Below are 20,000 nucleotides of genomic sequence, written 5' to 3' on the forward strand. Positions count from 1 at the left end.
ACGCACGCACGCACACACACACACACACACACACACACACACACACACACACACACACACACACACACACAGTGTGTTGTGTCATTTAAGCCCATATGATCAGGGCCCTTCTGGTAGTTCTAGAGTCAGGTTTACTCTACCTAACAACACTATTAGGAGCTAATTTATTTTTATTAGTAGTAGTATTGCGCACTGGGTTAGATAATTAGTTAGGGAAGGTTAGACACATTTCTGACCAATCTGTAAAATAAATGCTTAACACTAGCTTTCTTCACAAACATGTTCATAAAGGTGTCTACAAACACCTCTCAATTTGTTCGGAGCCAATCAAAGTTGGGGTACCCGGAGGGCCTGGGGAAAAAACTGGAACAATTCAAATTGGCGAAAATGAACTTGTGGGATGTCTAATTATAGGTTTTTAGGGGTCCTGAATCCATTCCAACCATTAGTTTTTAGTAAAAAAAATTACTCCTGGCCATAAAAGTGACCACACATACTTTTCAGGGGCCTATCCATCACATTGTGTTGGTTGTAATTGTCATCTACCTGGGCCGTCTCAGACCCCCACCTTTCAAGCAATGCATTCTGGGATAGGTGTTAAAATGTCACAGATCACAGAAGTGAACCTTTCAGGTTCTGTTTATTCAGCTCTCTGTATCTCTGCAACACATCACTCTATAAGCCATAATGTATCTCCTAAACTGGTGGGTCAAACTGTACAACCAACATGTCAATGTGTATTCTCACATGTTTATTCTCATCTGTTAAATTCAGTTCAGTTCTGATCAGTGATGATGAAGATTACAGCCACCCTCCTCATCTTCTCCTCTGTACTTCATGTCAAAGCGATCCCAGGAAGTAAGTACAGTATATTTATGTTATTATATTAAAGATACTGTTATAAATCTACTCTTATTATATCAAATATTCATTCATAGATGTACTCTTGTTATATAAAATACATGTATATTTATATTTTTATATTTATATTATTAAAACATACAGTATATTTATATTGTTATACATACATTCTATATATATTTTGATATATTACATATATATATCTATATTGTTATTAATATAAATAAACATTATACCTGTTGATTATATACTGAATAACATACTGTTATATTGATATATCAAATAAACATACAGTTTATTCATAGTGTTATTATTTATAATAACATTGGTAAGCGGTAGCTCAGCCTCAAGGCCCGAACCAACAGGCTTTGGATCAATTATTTTACACTGTGCAACCTGACTTATGAAGAAAACACACTAATAACACACACGCACACGCACGCACACACACACACACACACACACACACACACACACACACACACACACACACACACACACACACACACACACACACACACACACACATGCTGATTCTAACCTTTCATTATATTATCAGTGATGTAAAGTAACTAAGTACATTTACTCAAGTACTGTACTTAAGTACAATTTTTAGTTTTTTTTTTAACTTTACTGGAGTACTTCCAATTTTCAGTAGTTTAACTTCTACTCCATTTCAGAGGCAATATTATTCTTTTACTCCACTACAATTATTTGAAAACTTGAGTTACTAGATACTTTGTAGATTTTGATTACACAACATACACTTCAGCCCCATATACTTTAGACCATTAGAAAATAGCCGATCTACAAGCTCTCAATGTGTCGCAATGCGACGCATTGTGAGCATGTAGATCTGCTATTTTCAAAAGATGTTTATTTTTGAAAACTTGGGAATGGGACATTCTGCATAATGAGTACTTTCTACTTTTGGTACTTTAAGTAGATTTTGATACCAATACTCTTGTACATTTACTCAAGTAAATAAAAGATTCTGGACGTATACTTGACTTATGAACAATACACACTAATAACACTGACGCACACGCACGCGCGCGCACACACAGACACACACACACACACACACACACACACACACACACACACACACACACACACACACACACACACACACACACACACACACACACACACACACACACACACACACACATGCTGATTCTAACCTTTCATTATATTATATTATTGGTGGTGTAAAGTAACTAAGTACATTTTAACTTTTTTTTTACTTTTTCAACAGCCACCCACACACACAAAAAAACGCTTACTTTGCACCTACATTATCAGCATGGCCATATATGGGCATACTGAGGGGTTAAATTTCCCCCAATATGTGTATTATACTTGAGCATAATTCAGTAGATGCAATTATATGCATATAATCGGCAATTATATATTAACTCATCCAGTGCCACGTGACGTCAAAGACGTCACGTGGCCTGACGCCCCGTGCGTCGGAAAAAAAAAACATGTTCAGAACCCAAGATATGATGATTTGAAGATTTGCTGCTCCATTCACTCTTTGTTTAACTTCTAACTTAAAAAGGCTGTATCTCGGCTCCTGAGCACTTTTTTTTTACAATGAATTTTGACTGTGGCACTCAGAGCCAAAATTCCATAAATAAGCTTGGCATTGAATGAGTTAAATCATTAATAACATCAGGTTAAATACATGAGAAAATTAAATCATTAATAACATCAGGTTAAATACATGAGAAAATGAAATCATTAATAACATCAGGTTAAATACAGGAGAAAATTAAATCATTAATAACATCAGGTTAAATACATGAGAAAATCAAATGATTGATTGATTGATTGATTGATTGATTGATTGATTGATGTACTTTATTTAGTAAGACATGAGAACAGTACATGACAGTACATAACAGTACATGGAAGTACAAATTCGCAATACAAGGTCTACTAAACTGGATAGCTCATTAAGCACTTAGCTTGTTTAAGATGAGATCCCCATGCACACAAATCATGATGACATATAAGAGACTGACAGATATACACACTACAGAATGTCATACAATCAGTTTACAGGTTACTGGTACGAAGAGTGAAAAATATGTACAAAAGAAGAAAGAGAGAGGGGGGGGGGGGGTAGGAGGTAGGGGGTAGGTTAGGTTAGGACATGGGGTAGGTTAGGACTTGGACAGGGGCCATTTTTGAATTGCAGCCTCCTGAAGGTGTATCTTTAGGGCATTTTTGAAAGTGAGTAGGGTTCAGAGCATGTGAGCGGAGCGGAGCGGGTGAAAATGCCGCTCCGCGCTCCAGGGGGCTGAAATGCCGCTCGCTATTCGCTCATGTTAAACCCCCCCTCGCTCCGCTCCCCAGCGCTCCCTCGCTCACCTTAATTTGCGCACCGGGCGCTCCGCGCTCCGCTCAGAAAGTCCGCTCTCAGCAGAAAAAAAAAAAGTTGGGAAAAAATATAAAAGCCTGTTATCCTAATAGTAGTGGCTAAATTAAACACATCGGCATTGCATGAAGACCCATAGATTCCAGTGCGCTATTTTCTGGAGCATTTAAAATAGCTAGGATTTTGTTATTTATTAATTATATAAATTATTAGCATTACAATAGGTAAATGTAGCCTATTATATTACCCTATTTAGTACTAGGTAAATAAGAGAAGCCTGCCTATAGCTGTCCTTCTGTAAAGTTTAAAATAAGAATTTGTTTATTTAACCATTTTTTGTGCATTATAATATAATGGTAAATATATTTAACCCAACAAATATAATTTAAATGTCACTGAATAACCAATAACTTTCAAATATGGTTTTCTAGCTGAAGAAGAGTAACGAAAACAGACCAAGTTCATTCAAATTTACCAACCGTGGTACGGTATATTTTTTATTTAACACCCTGACACGGCACCCTGCATCATCAAGTTCAGTTCAACTGCAAGTGCAACACAGGACCAAAATACACAATAGCTGCCACAAGCCCTCAGGGCTTTTTGTGTTATCCTTTTAGCACTATTTGTAGGGTATAATTGTACCACTCACTGTGATAAAGTAGCCTTTTAAATCAAGCAATCAGGTAGGTAGAAAAAAACAAGGTGGCCAAGTTAGAAAAATGACATTCTTAAAAATGTATGTCGGAGGGTTATGCCACTGACTGAACACTACAACACAGTAGGCCTACACATAACACAATAGGCTTGTTATCAAACAAACTCAGAAAAGCACTGTGATTCTCATTCTCCATGCATATATTGCATTATGCCATACAGTATGGCTATATTAAATAACTAACTTAATCGACAATCTCGACATGACAACAAAACGTCTCACAGTAAAACATAAAGTGCTTTAGGGCTACATTTACAGAAATGTATAAAAACAAAAACAAAAATAATGCTACATTGTAATGTATGAAATAAAATGATAAAAGCCCTGCTGGCTGCTGTAGCCTAATAAAGACAGTTTGTTCGTTGTAGCCTAATGAACTTTAGGCTCATTGCATTTTGCGATAAATTAGGCTATTTGTCACTTTGTGCATTTAAACATAAAATAAAACGTTAGAGTGCTTGTGTCCCGTTAGTACTCCCCTCCCCTGCCTACAGTGCTGTCAGTCGGCTATCTTTGAGTTAACTTTCAAGAACACGAGTTTGGCCAGAGTCTGAGGCTTCAAACTCATGCGGTGGTTTCGAGACAACAGACCAGCGGCTGAAAACACCCTTTCTGCGCTGGCAGAGCCACTGGGAATACTGAACACTCTGCGGGCTACTCTAGTCAGGCGCGGAAAGGCCGTGGAGTTTGTTTTCCAAAAGGCAAGGACATCTTCATCTGGGTTAGATCTTGGGGCGGAGAGGTAGCTTTCGACTTCACTTTTCACGTCTCCTGCAGCGTTCTTCTCTGAGAAATACGACCCGAACATGCGAGCTCTCTTGATTACATCAGGTGCGGGTGCGGGATCAGGAGATGTGGTGGAAGTACTGGCTGATTCGGCGGTGCCGTGATGACCTGCTCTGCTCATTTCCTCCGCTTCTTTCAAGAGGAGGTCACGAATGTCTCCAAGTTTGTTGCAAACCTTTTCATCTCGGATTATCCACTCTGTTTTAAAACGAGGATCTAATACTGATGCTAAGACGATGTGTTTATCATCATAGTACATTCTGTAGCGGGTTGACACATTATTGGCCAGTGTTTCTGCAAACGAAGCAATACCTATTGGAAGGGCTGCGTTGGAATTGACAAGCAGGGATTTGAGCTCGTTGACAGCGGGGAGAATCATCCCTAAATTCCCAAGCTCCCGTTGCATTTTGTCTGTGAGGTCAGCCAGCGGTGACAATACTTCGACAAGGTGAGTAAGCCGACGAACGTCATTTAGGGTCAGGGTTGGAACTTTAGTCTTAAGCTTGCTTTGCCATAATGGATCTTTTTCAAACAATTTAAGGACAGACTCGATCATGCGTAACTGGCTGCTCCATCGCGTCGGGCAAGCAGTAGTGGGTCGTACACCGAGACGGTCGGTTTCCTCCGTGTTCAGACAACTCTTGCGCACACTTTTCACCAGCCTCCCCACTTTATTTAACAGGCGATTGATATCATCATGCTCGTTAATAGCGTCTTTGATAGCTAACTGGAGCAGATGAATTGGGCATCGCAGGTGTAAACTTGATACAGTGAAGTACTGGTTTATCATATTCTCTACATTGTTGGTAACCTCGTCCACTTGGTTCTGTGAGAGCGCTGGTAGTTCCACAATGTCATCCTCTTCTTCCTCCTCTTCATCGGGCGTTGGCGTGGCGACCACTTCATCATCCTCCTTTTCCTCCTCTAAAACGTCAGTGTCACTGAGGATATTAAATGCCTTAATCATGTTGCTGGCACTGTCAGTCACAACCCGAATCACACGTCGATGAATGTTCCAATTTTTCAGCACACTTTCGTACTTTTGGTAGATGCGGTCTGCGGTATGGTGCCCCTGTATGTGCTCACAGCTTAACAGAACTGTGTGGCCCTTGAACGTCCCATCTATGAAACTCGCCACAAGGGCAAGGAAACTGTGCCCTCTCCTATTTGTCCAAATGTCAGCTGAGAGAACGAATCCTTCACCCTTTTCAAGTAGATCTCTTAGCTTGGTTTCCATCTCTTGCATGACATTTGGCATAAGAGTGTCGCGGACAGTGTTGTAGCAAGGCGGAGTGTAACCTGGTTGGGCCATACTGGCAAAGTGTCGCATTCCATCACGCTCGCCTTTACTTAGAGGTTCGTAGTCCATGGCTATCATTTTAAAAAATGATTCATCCAGTTCCCTTTTTCTTTCCCGTGTCACGGTAGGGCCTTTTCTCCCAGTGAGAAACTTTTGCAGTTGGTCACTCTGTTTCTCTGTCTGCTGCTGCTGCGCCTCTTTATCTATAAAACAAATGCATGCTTATTAGGTCTACACATTATAAGCTGGCCTTTGCAAATTACCTATTTCAAAACGGCTAATAATGACAACAAACCTTTTGATCTCTTCTCAGTATGTTGGCGAAGTACGTCCTCATGTTTCCTAGCGAGGTGTCTTTTCAGATTCCAATTTGAATCTTTGCTGCATGTTATTATATCGCCACATTCCGTCTCGGTCTCGGTCTCGTCGTCATCTTCTGTTTCTTTAACACGAATAGTACATCTGTACGTTTTGTTAGTTACTTTTTTGTAATACTTGGCAAACTCCATGTTTGTTTTTGTTGATTTTCTTTCTTTTAAACGCAATAGTGTTAGTGAAGGGAGTGAAGCTCAGCTCAGCTGTAAACAAAGCACAGGTGCATTGTGGACCGTTCTACTGGGGCCGGCCGTGCCCAAACATGTTTTTTATTGGCGATTTGGCGCACACTGAGCGGTAGCGGAGCGGAGGGCAGTACCACTCCGAATGTCGCTCCGACCATTTTAAAACCCGCTCCACGCTCGAGTCCAAATCCGGCCGCTCCGCTCCGCTCACATGCTCTGGTAGGGTTTTACACTCCTTTACTCCTTTTGGTAGGGCATTCCACATTTTTGATGAATAGCATGAGAACGAGTTCATTCCCTTTGTTGAGCCGAATGTGGGTTGAACATGATTTGTGGAGCTGCCACTTTTCACGTTTGCATTAAATCTATCAAATCTTGGGACAAACCACAAAAGGTCTCTGCCTGCTGCAAATCTTCCAGTACACCTCAGCAGTCATTTCAACCTGTCAGTCAATATCATATTCTTTCTTTAGGCAAATCAAGTGATAAAATAATTTAAAGCCTATATCCTAAAGTGAGCTGTTCAACATAAATTACTTTCTAATACATTTCCATATGTTCAACAATTTCCTCAAGTACTGTACTTATGTAAAATTTTGAGGTATTTTTACTTCTACTCCACTACATTTCAGAGGCAAATATTATACTTTACTTTTACTCCACTACAATTAATTGAAAACTTTAGTTACTAGTTACTTTGTAGATTTTTAATACAAAACATACACTTCAGCCCTATATTCATTTAGACCATTAGAAAATAGCAGATCTACAAGCTCACAATATGCCGCTTGTAGATCTGCTATTTTCAAAAGATTTGTATACATTTTAAAACTTGTGAAATTATACTATATATACTATATATTCTGCATATAGTACTTTCTACTTTTGGTACTTTAAGTACATTTTGATACCAATACGTTTGTACTTTTACTGAAGTAAATAGAATATTCTGGACTTATACTTGTAACAGAGTAGACTATTTCTAAATTGCAGTATTGATACTTTTACTTAGGTAAAACAGTAATTTTTCTACCACTGTATATAATATAATATAATATAATATAATATAATATAATATAATATAATATAATATAATATTACATTATATTATACTAGAGGGTCGGGGCGCTGCGCGCCCCTCCCCCCTAGCCGCTGCGCGGTGCTTTGTGTTTGTTGGTCTCTATAATATATAAAGCCATAATAGGAGATGTTCCCAATGGAGCTATACCCAAATATGGAGTGTGTTGTCTGACCTCACTTGGGTCTCGTTGGGCGGTGGTCGGCGATGACGCTAAGGAACAACATGGCCGACTGTAATGTTGTGAGTTTGTGTTTGCCGCAATTAATTATGCTGCGAGGGGGCAGATGTGTGCTGAGCAGTATGAAGTGGCCTACAGACTGCGCGTAGTAATTCTGCACGTTGTGGCGTGTCTTGTTAGTGACATTGATATGTTGTTTTTGTGTTTAGTCCCACACAGTGGCAGTTTTTTTGGGGGGGTTTTGGGTTTAGAAATGTATATATAGATAATGTTATGTTCACATCCTGAAATAAATTATTATAAATCTGTTTCATAATATTATAAAAACATTTAAATCTGTTGAATAAAATGTTTGACAGGAAGATATTTCTAATATTCAACTTTAGAACCAAACATGACTGTTTAACATGATGATGATGATGATGGTGATGATGATGATGATGATGATGATGATGATGATGATGAAGATTGTTGTTGAATGTAATGTCATCTTTGTTTTATTTCAAGTGTTCCATGAGCACATTCAACTCTTTGGCTGTTCAGACACAGTTAAAGACTCATATAAAGAGTTCATGGTTGCACTGGATGGTGAAGTTTTTGGTACGCAGACTACAACAAAGGGAAGGTGGTGGAGCCTCAGCCTCCGTTTGTAGATCATATCAACTGGACAGGAGGTTATGAACTAGCTTTGGATCGGCAGCACTACTGCAAAGCCCAGCTGGACAACATTCGCGCTGCCTTGAAGAAACCACCAGTGAAAGGTACATGAATACTATGAACACAATAGTTATTAACTAAAACAGTTGAATATATTTAACATGAATGAAGATGTTTAAACATGTATATTAAGCATTTATAATGCAAGGATGTGGACTTCAATAGTCTTTTTCATGTGATAATGAGTGACCTCTGAGTTTCACATTTATGCTAGGCGGGGGAATAAATGAGACACACACACGCTTTGGGGAGGAGGGGTTTGAGTGGCCCCATCTGCCTCCTATTACTCTGTGGCTCTGGCTCTCTGTTAATCGTTGACACACACACGCACACGCACACGCACACACACACACACACACACACACACACACACACACACACACACACACACACACACACACACACACACACACACACACACACAAAACTTAACTGGTAGCTCAATCTCATTGTATTTAAGATATTTAATATACATTCAAAACATTTTAATGTCAGATTTCACATCCTGAACCTGTTTTAGACTGTAGTGACATGTTTGGCCGATAGGGGGCAGTTAGCCTAGTGTTGATATTATACAGATGATAATAAAACTGAACAATAATGACATTTTTTATTGTCTATTTCCAGATGGATATGTGTTCTATGTGGCTAACCGCTGTGTGTTTAACTCCAGTGAGCTGAAGGACATACAGTACATAATGTCATCTAATTTCGATGGTGATGAGCTGGTCAGGTGGGACAGTAGAGTAGATCAGTATGTTGGATACACTGAGTTTGGTGTGAAGAACGCAGAGAGCTTCAATAAAGATCCTACAAGACTGGCTCATAGGAGAGCACAACGCGAGGCAGCCTGCAAACACAACATTGAGAACTACTACTCCTCTGTTCTGAACAAGAGAGGTGAGCTGATCTCAGAGCAGCACTCAACACTCATCACCTCATAAACTATAACATGACATCATAATAAATCATTCTATTCAGAGATGATTAATGGTGTTAATATTGATCTGATAATGATTATAAAACATTACGTAACCCATTCAATCCGGGAACGCATCTCTGTCATTTCAGATATCTTTGGCTATTTTAGAAAAATCGTGAAAATTTGTGCAAATCTTTGAATATATATATTTTAAAGGGAACATTTGTAACTCAAATCTTTGCTTCTGGGGGTCCCTGGAACAACATATTTGACAAATGTTTGCTTTACAAATATATGTATTTAAAGATTTGCACACATTCTCACAGAGGGGGGAACACAGAGCCGGGAAACGTGAACATTTTGGCTGGTTGAAGACCAAGTGTTTTGCGGCTTTCTGGATCATTTAGATCTCATTTGAATGATAAACAATTGTTAATGATAATGACATTTTCCTATGACTGGTATATAATAATAATAAGGGTAATAATAATAATAATAATAATATTAATAATAATAATAATCATCATCTTTTTTAGGAGTGGAGCCCAAAGTGAGACTGAAGTCAGAGACTCCCCCTCGTCGTGGTGAACACACTCACATGCTGAGGTGCAGCAGCTACGACTTATATCCTAAAGTGATCCTGGTGACCTGGTGGAGAGGTCAAGAACCTTTGACCTCTGGTCTCTCCTCTACCGATGAGCTGTCTGATGGAGACTGGTACTACCAGTACCACTCCTACCTGGAGTATACACCCAGGTACACACCTAACAGACACCTATACATAGAAATACACACCTCTACTGGTACTACCAGTACCACTCCTACCTGGAGTACAGACCCAGGTACACACCTAACAGACACCTATACATAGAAATACACACCTCTACTGGTACTACCAGTACCACTCCTACCTGGAGTACACACCCAGGTACCTAACAGACACCTATACATAGAAATACACAGTAGACACCTATACATAGAAATACACACCTAATAGACACCTATACATATATTCTTTAAAAATAAAACAAGTGTTACTCACTTCCTGAAAATGGCCCATTAATTGGTAGGCTAATATTAAGTGTCACACACACACACACACACACACACACACACACACACACACACACACACACACACACACACACACACACACACACACACACACACACACACACACGATTCCTTCCAGGTCCCGACCATGTTTATCACCAGTCCACTCCAGACACAACCACGCAGCAAGCTCGTCGTCGTGCACGCATGATGAACGCACACAGAGACCCGTGCGAGTGTGTTATATATGAATACACACACACACACAGGAACACACTATTATTACATGTGTATCTCGTTACTAAGTTTCTTCTGCCTCTTGCCCTTCCTATTTTTCCGTCAATGGGGAGGGAATAGTGGAATACACAATAAACACTAGAGCAGAGGAGAGCCCAGCGGGGCATTCACGCTCCTACACAAAAATAGCCAAACAAGTATTTTTTTCTCCATAGAATAAAATATTAACAAAGATCAACGGATCAATGTGTTGAATCGCGGTGCGTTTCAGCGTGTAGATCGGCTACTTTCACAATCTGTCCTAATGTTAGTGCTAATTAACAGCTGCTCACTCACTGCCAGACCGGGCGGGGAGGAGGGGCCGCTTCAGCTCTGAGCAGATCCACATGGACACACATTCTACTTCATGATTATTTTAAATATCATTATAAACTTATCTTATTTTCTATAACGGTCTAATGCTATGGTACCTAATTGTGTGTGTGTGTGTGTGTGTGTGTGTGTGTGTGTGTGTGTGTGTGTGTGTGTGTGTGTGTGTGTGTGTGTGTGTGTGTGTGTGTGTGTGCGCGCGCGTGCGTGCGTGCGTGCGTGCATGTTGTTTTTGTGTTTAGTCCCACACAGTGGCAGGTTTTTTTTGGGGGTTTTGGGTTTAGAAATGTATATATAGATAATGTTATGTTCACATCCTGAAATAAATTATTATAAATCTGTTTCATAATATTATAAAAACATTTAAATCTGTTGAATAAAATGTTTGACAGGAAGATATTTCTAATATTCAACTTTAGAACCAAACATGACTGTTTAACATGATGATGATGATGATGGTGATGATGATGATGATGATGATGATGATGATGAAGATTGTTGTTGAATGTAATGTCATCTTTGTTTTATTTCAAGTGTTCCATGAGCACATTCAACTCTTTGGCTGTTCAGACACAGTTAAAGACTCATATAAAGAGTTCATGGTTGCACTGGATGGTGAAGTTTTTGGTACGCAGACTACAACAAAGGGAAGGTGGTGGAGCCTCAGCCTCCGTTTGTAGATCATATCAACTGGACAGGAGGTTATGAACTAGCTTTGGATCGGCAGCACTACTGCAAAGCCCAGCTGGACAACATTCGCGCTGCCTTGAAGAAACCACCAGTGAAAGGTACATGAATACTATGAACACAATAGTTATTAACTAAAACAGTTGAATATATTTAACATGAATGAAGATGTTTAAACATGTATATTAAGCATTTATAATGCTAAGGATGTGGACTTCAATAGTCTTTTTCATGTGATAATGAGTGACCTCTGAGTTTCACATTTATGCTAGGCGGGGGAATAAATGAGACACACACACGCTTTGGGGAGGAGGGGTTTGAGTGGCCCCATCTGCCTCCTATTACTCTGTGGCTCTGGCTCTCTGTTAATCGTTGACACACACACGCACACGCACACGCACACACACACACACACACACACACACACACACACACACACACACACACACACACACACACACACACACACACACACACACACACACACACACACACACACACAAAACTTAACTGGTAGCTCAATCTCATTGTATTTAAGATATTTAATATACATTCAAAACATTTTAATGTCAGATTTCACATCCTGAACCTGTTTTAGACTGTAGTGACATGTTTGGCCGATAGGGGGCAGTTAGCCTAGTGTTGATATTATACAGATGATAATAAAACTGAACAATAATGACATTTTTAATTGTCTATTTCCAGATGGATATGTGTTCTATGTGGCTAACCGCTGTGTGTTTAACTCCAGTGAGCTGAAGGACATACAGTACATAATGTCATCTAATTTCGATGGTGATGAGCTGGTCAGGTGGGACAGTAGAGTAGATCAGTATGTTGGATACACTGAGTTTGGTGTGAAGAACGCAGAGAGCTTCAATAAAGATCCTACAAGACTGGCTCATAGGAGAGCACAACGCGAGGCAGCCTGCAAACACAACATTGAGAACTACTACTCCTCTGTTCTGAACAAGAGAGGTGAGCTGATCTCAGAGCAGCACTCAACACTCATCACCTCATAAACTATAACATGACATCATAATAAATCATTCTATTCAGAGATGATTAATGGTGTTAATATTGATCTGATAATGATTATAAAACATTACGTAACCCATTCAATCCGGGAACGCATCTCTGTCATTTCAGATATCTTTGTCTATTTTAGAAAAATCGTGAAAATTTGTGCAAATCTTTGAATATATATATTTTAAAGGGAACATTTGTAACTCAAATCTTTGCTTCTGGGGGTCCCTGGAACAACATATTTGACAAATGTTTGCTTTACAAATATATGTATTTAAAGATTTGCACACATTCTCACAGAGGGGGGAACACAGAGCCGGGAAACGTGAACATTTTGGCTGGTTGAAGACCAAGTGTTTTGCGGCTTTCTGGATCATTTAGATCTCATTTGAATGATAAACAATTGTTAATGATAATGACATTTTCCTATGACTGGTATATAATAATAATAAGGGTAATAATAATAATAATAATAATATTAATAATAATAATAATCATCATCTTTTTTAGGAGTGGAGCCCACACACACACACACACACACACACATACACACACACACACACACACACACACACACACACACACACACACACACACACACACACGATTCCTTCCAGGTCCCGACCATGTTTATCACCAGTCCACTCCAGACACAACCACGCAGCAAGCTCGTCGTCGTGCACGCATGATGAACGCACACAGAGACCCGTGCGAGTGTGTTATATACACACACACACAGGAACACACTATTATTACATGTGTATCTCGTTACTAAGTTTCTTCTGCCTCTTGCCCTTCCTATTTTTCCGTCAATGGGGAGGGAATAGTGGAATACACAATAAACACTAGAGCAGAGGAGAGCCCAGCGGGGCATTCACGCTCCTACACAAAAATAGCCAAACAAGTATTTTTTTCTCCATAGAATAAAATATTAACAAAGATCAACGGATCAATGTGTTGAATCGCGGTGCGTTTCAGCGTGTAGATCGGCTACTTTCACAATCTGTCCTAATGTTAGTGCTAATTAACAGCTGCTCACTCACTGCCAGACCGGGCGGGGAGGAGGGGCCGCTTCAGCTCTGAGCAGATCCACATGGACACACATTCTACTTCATGATTATTTTAAATATCATTATAAACTTATCTTATTTTCTATAACGGTCTAATGCTATGGTACCTAATTGTGTGTGTGTGTGTGTGTGTGTGTGTGTGTGTGTGTGTGTGTGTGTGTGTGTGTGTGTGTGTGTGTGTGTGTGTGTGTGTGTGTGTGCGCGCGCGTGCGTGCGTGCGTGCGTGCATGCGTGTGTTACAGATCAGGAGAGAAGATCACATGCATGGTGTAACATCCCAGCCTGACCGCGCCTATCAAGATGGACTGGGGTCAGTTACTGTACTCTACTGTAATGTTTTACACTACACTCTGTTTTAAGGGTTAAAGGATTATTCTCTATTTGTACCTGAAGGTATATTTGTTTTGCTGAAAGTAAAAACGTCGATCAGCTTAGTTTAATATAATATAATATAATATAATATAATATAATATAATATAATATAATATAATATAATATAATATAATATAATATAATATTTGTATTGTCAGATGACTCCATGCCAGAGTCAGTGAAGAACAAGGTGGGCATGGGAGCATCAGGTCTGGTTCTGGGTCTGGTCTTGTTCCTGTCTGGATTCATCTACTTCCAGTGGAAGAAACGAGGTGATTAGCATGTTTAATTAACATGTTTAATTAACATGTTTCATTAATTATTATACTATACCAGTGGAAGAAATTAGGTCAGATCAACAGAGGATCACATGACATGTGGAACCCTCACAGAAATACAAACAAACAAACAAACAAACATGTAAAGCCACAACCTAAACTGGTTTATATTGGTTTAGAACCTTAACCGGTTTAGACCAGTTTAGACGACATAGTTAGAGGTCAAAGTGTGTTCTATGTGTTGTCACATTTGGCTTTAATACATCAGTGTTACATTTAGTCTTAAATAAGAGTCAAATGTTCACATTAGTTCTGATGCAACATGTGACCCTGATAACTGAACCCTAATGTTGTTGTGCTGTTGTTGTGTTATTGTGTGTACATTTATGCATTTTATGGAGAAATCCACACAATAGAGTACATAGGATTTATTTGTGTGTCTGTTTTAACTGTCTCTCTTCTTCTTCTTCTATCAGGTTGTATTCTGGTGCCGACAACCAATGACGATCTTTAGACTCCTCCCACACACCCAGGTTCACTTCCTCTTTCTTTTTACTAAACTTTGTTTTTTTGTTTTATGTATTAAAGTGTATAAAACTATAAAACACTCAGAAACACAAATAACGCACATCCTCCGTTCCTTGGTGCTGAGCTTTAACTGTAAAAACAGTAGTAATAAGACAAAGATATGGCTCGCAACTCACTTTGATGCTCCAGGTTTTATTTCAAACAAACAGCTGATACAACGTTTCAACCCTTTTGGTCTTTTTCAAGTATAAACAAGAAATCAGGAAATGACCTCCTTTTATACAAGAATGAATGATTTTGGTTACCAGCCCCACCTGGTGATCAGGGGCTGTACCAAGACTTAATAAACATTTTGTCACAAGACAACTTATCAAAAGACAACATTTTCTTGGTTTTTTACATGATTTTTTTTTAGAAAAAAGACTTTAGTAAAGATTTAAGTTTTAAAAACAGTAGACTCAATTCATTTGATTCAACAGACAGGTAATAGACCCCTTAACAGACGACGTCACACTGATAAGAACCAGTATGCGTGCAACCAGTATGCGCGCTATGAAACCCATTCTGTCAGGTCTCGCTACGACGCGCCTCACTAGCCAACACACAAGAGGGGGTTGGGGTGTGCTGAAACCAGCGTACCCCGAAACAACAGGTTGGGAATTGATTGCGTGAAACAATCACCTGTGCGTTCAGTCTCAATGTTAGTAAACAAATAATTGGTCTATAGAGTCTATGCTTACTATCTGCTGACAAGTATTTTCCAAAAAATATCCCTCCAGAACATACATTTCAGAGCATGCATTTCTCAAGAAATATTCCTTAAAAACTAAATATCTTTTGACTCGGTCCAGATCCTAGTCATTGTGTATCACAGGTTACAAGCAAAAAACAACAAAGGGAAAAGAAAAAGTTAAAGTTAAAAACAAAAGGTACATTTATAAAACATATTAAGGTTTATAGTCACTATACAGTGGCCTAGAGGTTGTAAATCCACGCCTCTTCTGGATGTAATTGGGCACAATTAATACTGATGGCTTTAAATGAAACAGAAACATCTCCGTGCAGAAACAACGTTTCCAGGTTTAGTATTGAACAGATAGAGCGTCAAATGGACTAAAAGGTGATATTCATGTATGTAATGGTAAACAGAAAGTTATCTTATGCATTAATTACACACTTGCACTATATTTAGTTTATTGAATTTCATAAAACATTTCGTTAGAATTTATGTTCTAAGGTGGTTTTAAATCTTTAGGTTATTTACAGAGGAAACCTTTGTGTTACATCTTTCATGAAAACAAATCTCATGTACTATAGTCACTATTGTCACTGCCTGTAATAGATATCATTTCTATAGATGCAAATTTTAACAACTTTTCTAAAAAATATATGTAGTCTGAGCTGTACCTCAGCCATTTTTCAAAGAGAGGGGTTCAATAATAAGAGAGAACCATCAGTTTGAAGTAGAATGCTTCATTCGTTTTTTGAAAACTGTGTTTTGGCATGTGGTTACGGTGCACGGTGTGCAGTAACTACTTTGTTTCCAATGAATGTAACATCACTCCCAAGCATAAATATGAAGCTGTTTTATTTCTATATAGGGCATCGCAGTTGCGGCCACTTCCTGGTGCCACTGCAAAATACTCAATGCATTTTTCCCATTGACTTTTCCAAAAAAAATTATATAAATTAATTTAAGCCTAGAATCAAGCCATCCAGGATCCTGGTGAATCATGACCATAAAACCTTTTTTTCTGTGATTTAAAAAAAAAATATATTTAATGATATGATATACTATATTTAATAAATACCCTTTGTTTTGTCGTTTTCAAAAAAGTTTTTTCACAGAATCAAACGTTTTATGGTCATGATTCACCAGGTTCCTGGATAGCTTGATTCTAGGCTTAAATTAATTGATATAAATATTTTTGGAAAAGTCAATGGGAAAAATGCATTGAGTATTTTGCAGTGGCACCAGGAAGTGGGAGGGAACTCCGATGCCCTATACTGTATGACCCTGGGTGTGGATATCTATAGAAGTCAAAGGGGGAACTGCAGCATACATAGACAGTTCACACCCAAATTAGAGTACATCAAAGGAGGGGGGGGGGGGGGGCAGAACGGAGCGCGGGTCCAGATCGTGACAATATCAGATTGTACCCAGATGTTCTCAACAGATCGTTGGAAGAAACCAACACCAGGGGGAAACGGGATGTGTGACCTTTTGAGGTGGATCTATGGCGTAATTAGAAGAATATGTTTGACACATAACATAAATCTGAACTCCTAACTACTATTACATTACATTACATTACAGTCATTTAGCAGACGCTTTTATCCAAAGCGACTTACAATAAGTGCATTCAACATAGGTAGGGAACGAAACTACTAATCACCAGAGGTCTTAAGAGCATTTCCTGTAAAAGCAAGCAACCAAGAGTATACCTAGCGCTAAGGTAAAAGTGCAATATATCAGCTATCTACTTTCATAAACACATGAGATAAAATAGCCAAATCAAATGAGCACGAGCTAATAGATCCAATACAACAATACAACAATAGTTCCTACAACTAGTTAACAACAAGTAGGCCAGGCAAAGAGGAAGGGTAGTGTTTCCTGAAGAGGTGGGTTTTCAGCCTGCGGCGAAAGATGGGCAGTGACTCTGCTGTCCTGACATCAGTGGGAAGTTCATTCCACCACTGTGGGGCCAGAACAGAAAAAAGTCGTGACCGTGTCGATCGACCAGAAGGACCGTTGAGTGGGGAGGGAGTCAGTCGCCCCGAGGTGGCAGACCGGAGTGGTCGGGCAGGGGTGTGGGCATTGACCAAAACCCGGAGGTAAGAAGGAGCTGTTCCTTTCACTGCCCTATAGGCTAGCACCAGGGTTTTAAACTGAATGCGAGCCGCTACGGGGAGCCAGTGCAGAGAACGGAGAAGGATAGTTGTGTGAGAGAACTTGGGGCGGTTGAACACCAGACGAGCCGCAGCTTTCTGAACAAGCTCCAGAGGTCTAATGGCAGATGCCGGAGCACCAGCCAGGAGGGAGTTGCAGTAGTCCAGGCGGGAGATGACCAGAGCCTGGATGAGCACCTGGGCTGCCTTCTCCGTGAGGAAGGGGCGAATTCTCCTGATGTTGTAGAGGAGGAATCTGCAGGACCGTGTCACTGATGCGATGTTAGCCGAGAACGACAGTTGATCGTCCAGGGTCACACCCAGATTCTTCGCAGTCCGAGTTGACGTCACCACAGCGTTCTCAATGGTGATGGCCATGTCTCGGTGAGGACAGCCCTTCCCTGGGATGAACATCAGCTCGGTCTTGTCCAGGTTGAGCTTCAGGTGGTTCGTCGACATCCACTCCGAGATGTCAGCCAGACAAGCAGCAATGCGTGCCTCCACTTGTGTGTCAGAGGGGGGGAATGAGAGGATCAGCTGGGTGTCATCGGCATAGCAGTGGTAGGAAAAGCCATGGGAGCGGATGACAGCACCAAGAGATGTAGTGTAGAGAGAGAAGAGAAGAGGACCCAGAACCGAGCCTTGGGGAACCCCAGTAGTGAGCCTGTGTGGTTCTGACACAGACCCTCCCAGCATCACCTGGTAGGAGCGACCCGTCAGGTAGGATGCAAACAGGGAGAGTGCAGAGCCTGAGACACCCATCCCCTCGAGGGTGGAGAGGAGGATCTGATGGTTCACTGTGTCGAACGCTGCAGACAGGTCCAGGAGTATCAGGACAGAGGAGAGAGAGTTCGCTCTAGCGGCATGGAGCGACTCCGCCACTGCCAGGAGGGCAGTCTCTGTCGAGTGACCCACTTTGAACCCAGACTGGTTGGAGTCCAGGAGGTTGTTCTGGTGGAGATACGAGGACAGTTGTTTGAACACAGCACGTTCGAGAGTTTTAGATAGGAAGGATAGAAGGGAAACCGGTCTGTAGTTCTTGACTTCAGAGGGGTCAAGTGTCGGTTTCTTGAGGAGGGGGGTGACTCTGGCAGTCTTGAAAATAGAGGGAAAGTAACCAGATGTCAGAGAGGTGTTAATAAGGTGGGTTAAGAAGGGAAGAAGTTCAGGTGCAGAGGACTGCAGCAGAGGGGATGGGACAGGGTCCAGAGAGCATGAGGTGGGGCGGCTAGAGGTAACAAGGAGAAGGACCTCGTTAGGGGAAAGGGGAGAAAAGTGGGATAGAGAGGTGGAGGGTGGGGGAGAGGAGTAGATGAAGCTAGAGAGGGGAGGGTGGAAGACGGACAGGTGTGGGTAGTGCGCAGGGCACCAGCCGGGGGAGGAGGGAATGAGGATCGGATATCGTTCACCTTCTTGTCAAAGAAGTTGGCGAAATCGTCAGGGACGAGGGACGAGGAGGGAGGAGGGGGAGGTGGTTGCAGGAGAGAGGAGAAAGTTTCAAAGAGTTTTTTAGGGTTGGAAGCAGAAGCCTGAATTTTAGTGCAGAAGAAAGCAGCTTTAGCAGCTGATAGAGAGGAGGAAAGGGTAGAAAGGAGGGATTGGAAGGTAAGAAGGTCCTCCGGGAGGTTGCCATTTCTCCATTTACGCTCAGCTGCTCTTAGGCTCCGTCTCTCAGTACGCACTGAGTCCGACAACCAGGGTGCAGGTGGAGTTTGGCGTGCAGGCCTGGTGGTGAGGGGACAGGGATGGTCCAGGGAAGAGGATAGAGTAGAGAAAAGAAGATCAGTGGCAGTATCAGGGGATAGAAGAGCAAAGGATTCGGGGGTAGGGAGAGCAGAGAGGACAGAGGAGGAAAGATCAGAGGAGGATAGTGAGCGAAGGTTGCGACGTGAGGAAATCATGTGGGTAGGGAGGGGCTGTGAGGGGGGAGAGGAGAGAGAGAGCGAGTAAGACATGAAGTAGTGATCAGAGAGTTT

At 40.8% G+C, this 20,000-nt stretch overlaps 1 protein-coding gene across 2 annotated transcripts in view; it reads left to right on the forward strand.

The window, feature by feature from the left end:
- The window catches only part of LOC311044429 (H-2 class II histocompatibility antigen, A-D beta chain-like), an 11,245-nt gene extending 799 nt beyond the window's left edge, over positions 1-10,446 (forward strand). The window contains exons 2-5 of one of the 2 annotated variants that reach the window (XM_084055996.1): positions 775-858; positions 8,381-8,634; positions 9,218-9,490; positions 10,049-10,446. In XM_084055996.1, the coding sequence (XP_083912122.1) occupies positions 9,289-9,490; positions 10,049-10,383 (537 nt within the window). In that variant the 5' untranslated portion in view covers positions 775-858; positions 8,381-8,634; positions 9,218-9,288 and the 3' untranslated portion in view covers positions 10,384-10,446. The remainder of the gene's footprint in view (positions 1-774; positions 859-8,380; positions 8,635-9,217; positions 9,491-10,048) is intronic. The other variant, XM_084055997.1, reaches the window with a different exon arrangement.
- The last annotated feature ends 9,554 nt before the right edge of the window (positions 10,447-20,000 follow it).

Source organism: Gymnoscopelus microlampas, assembly GCF_963454915.1.
Source record: "Gymnoscopelus microlampas genome assembly, chromosome: 4".
NCBI classification, from domain to species: Eukaryota; Metazoa; Chordata; class Actinopteri; order Myctophiformes; family Myctophidae; genus Gymnoscopelus; species Gymnoscopelus microlampas.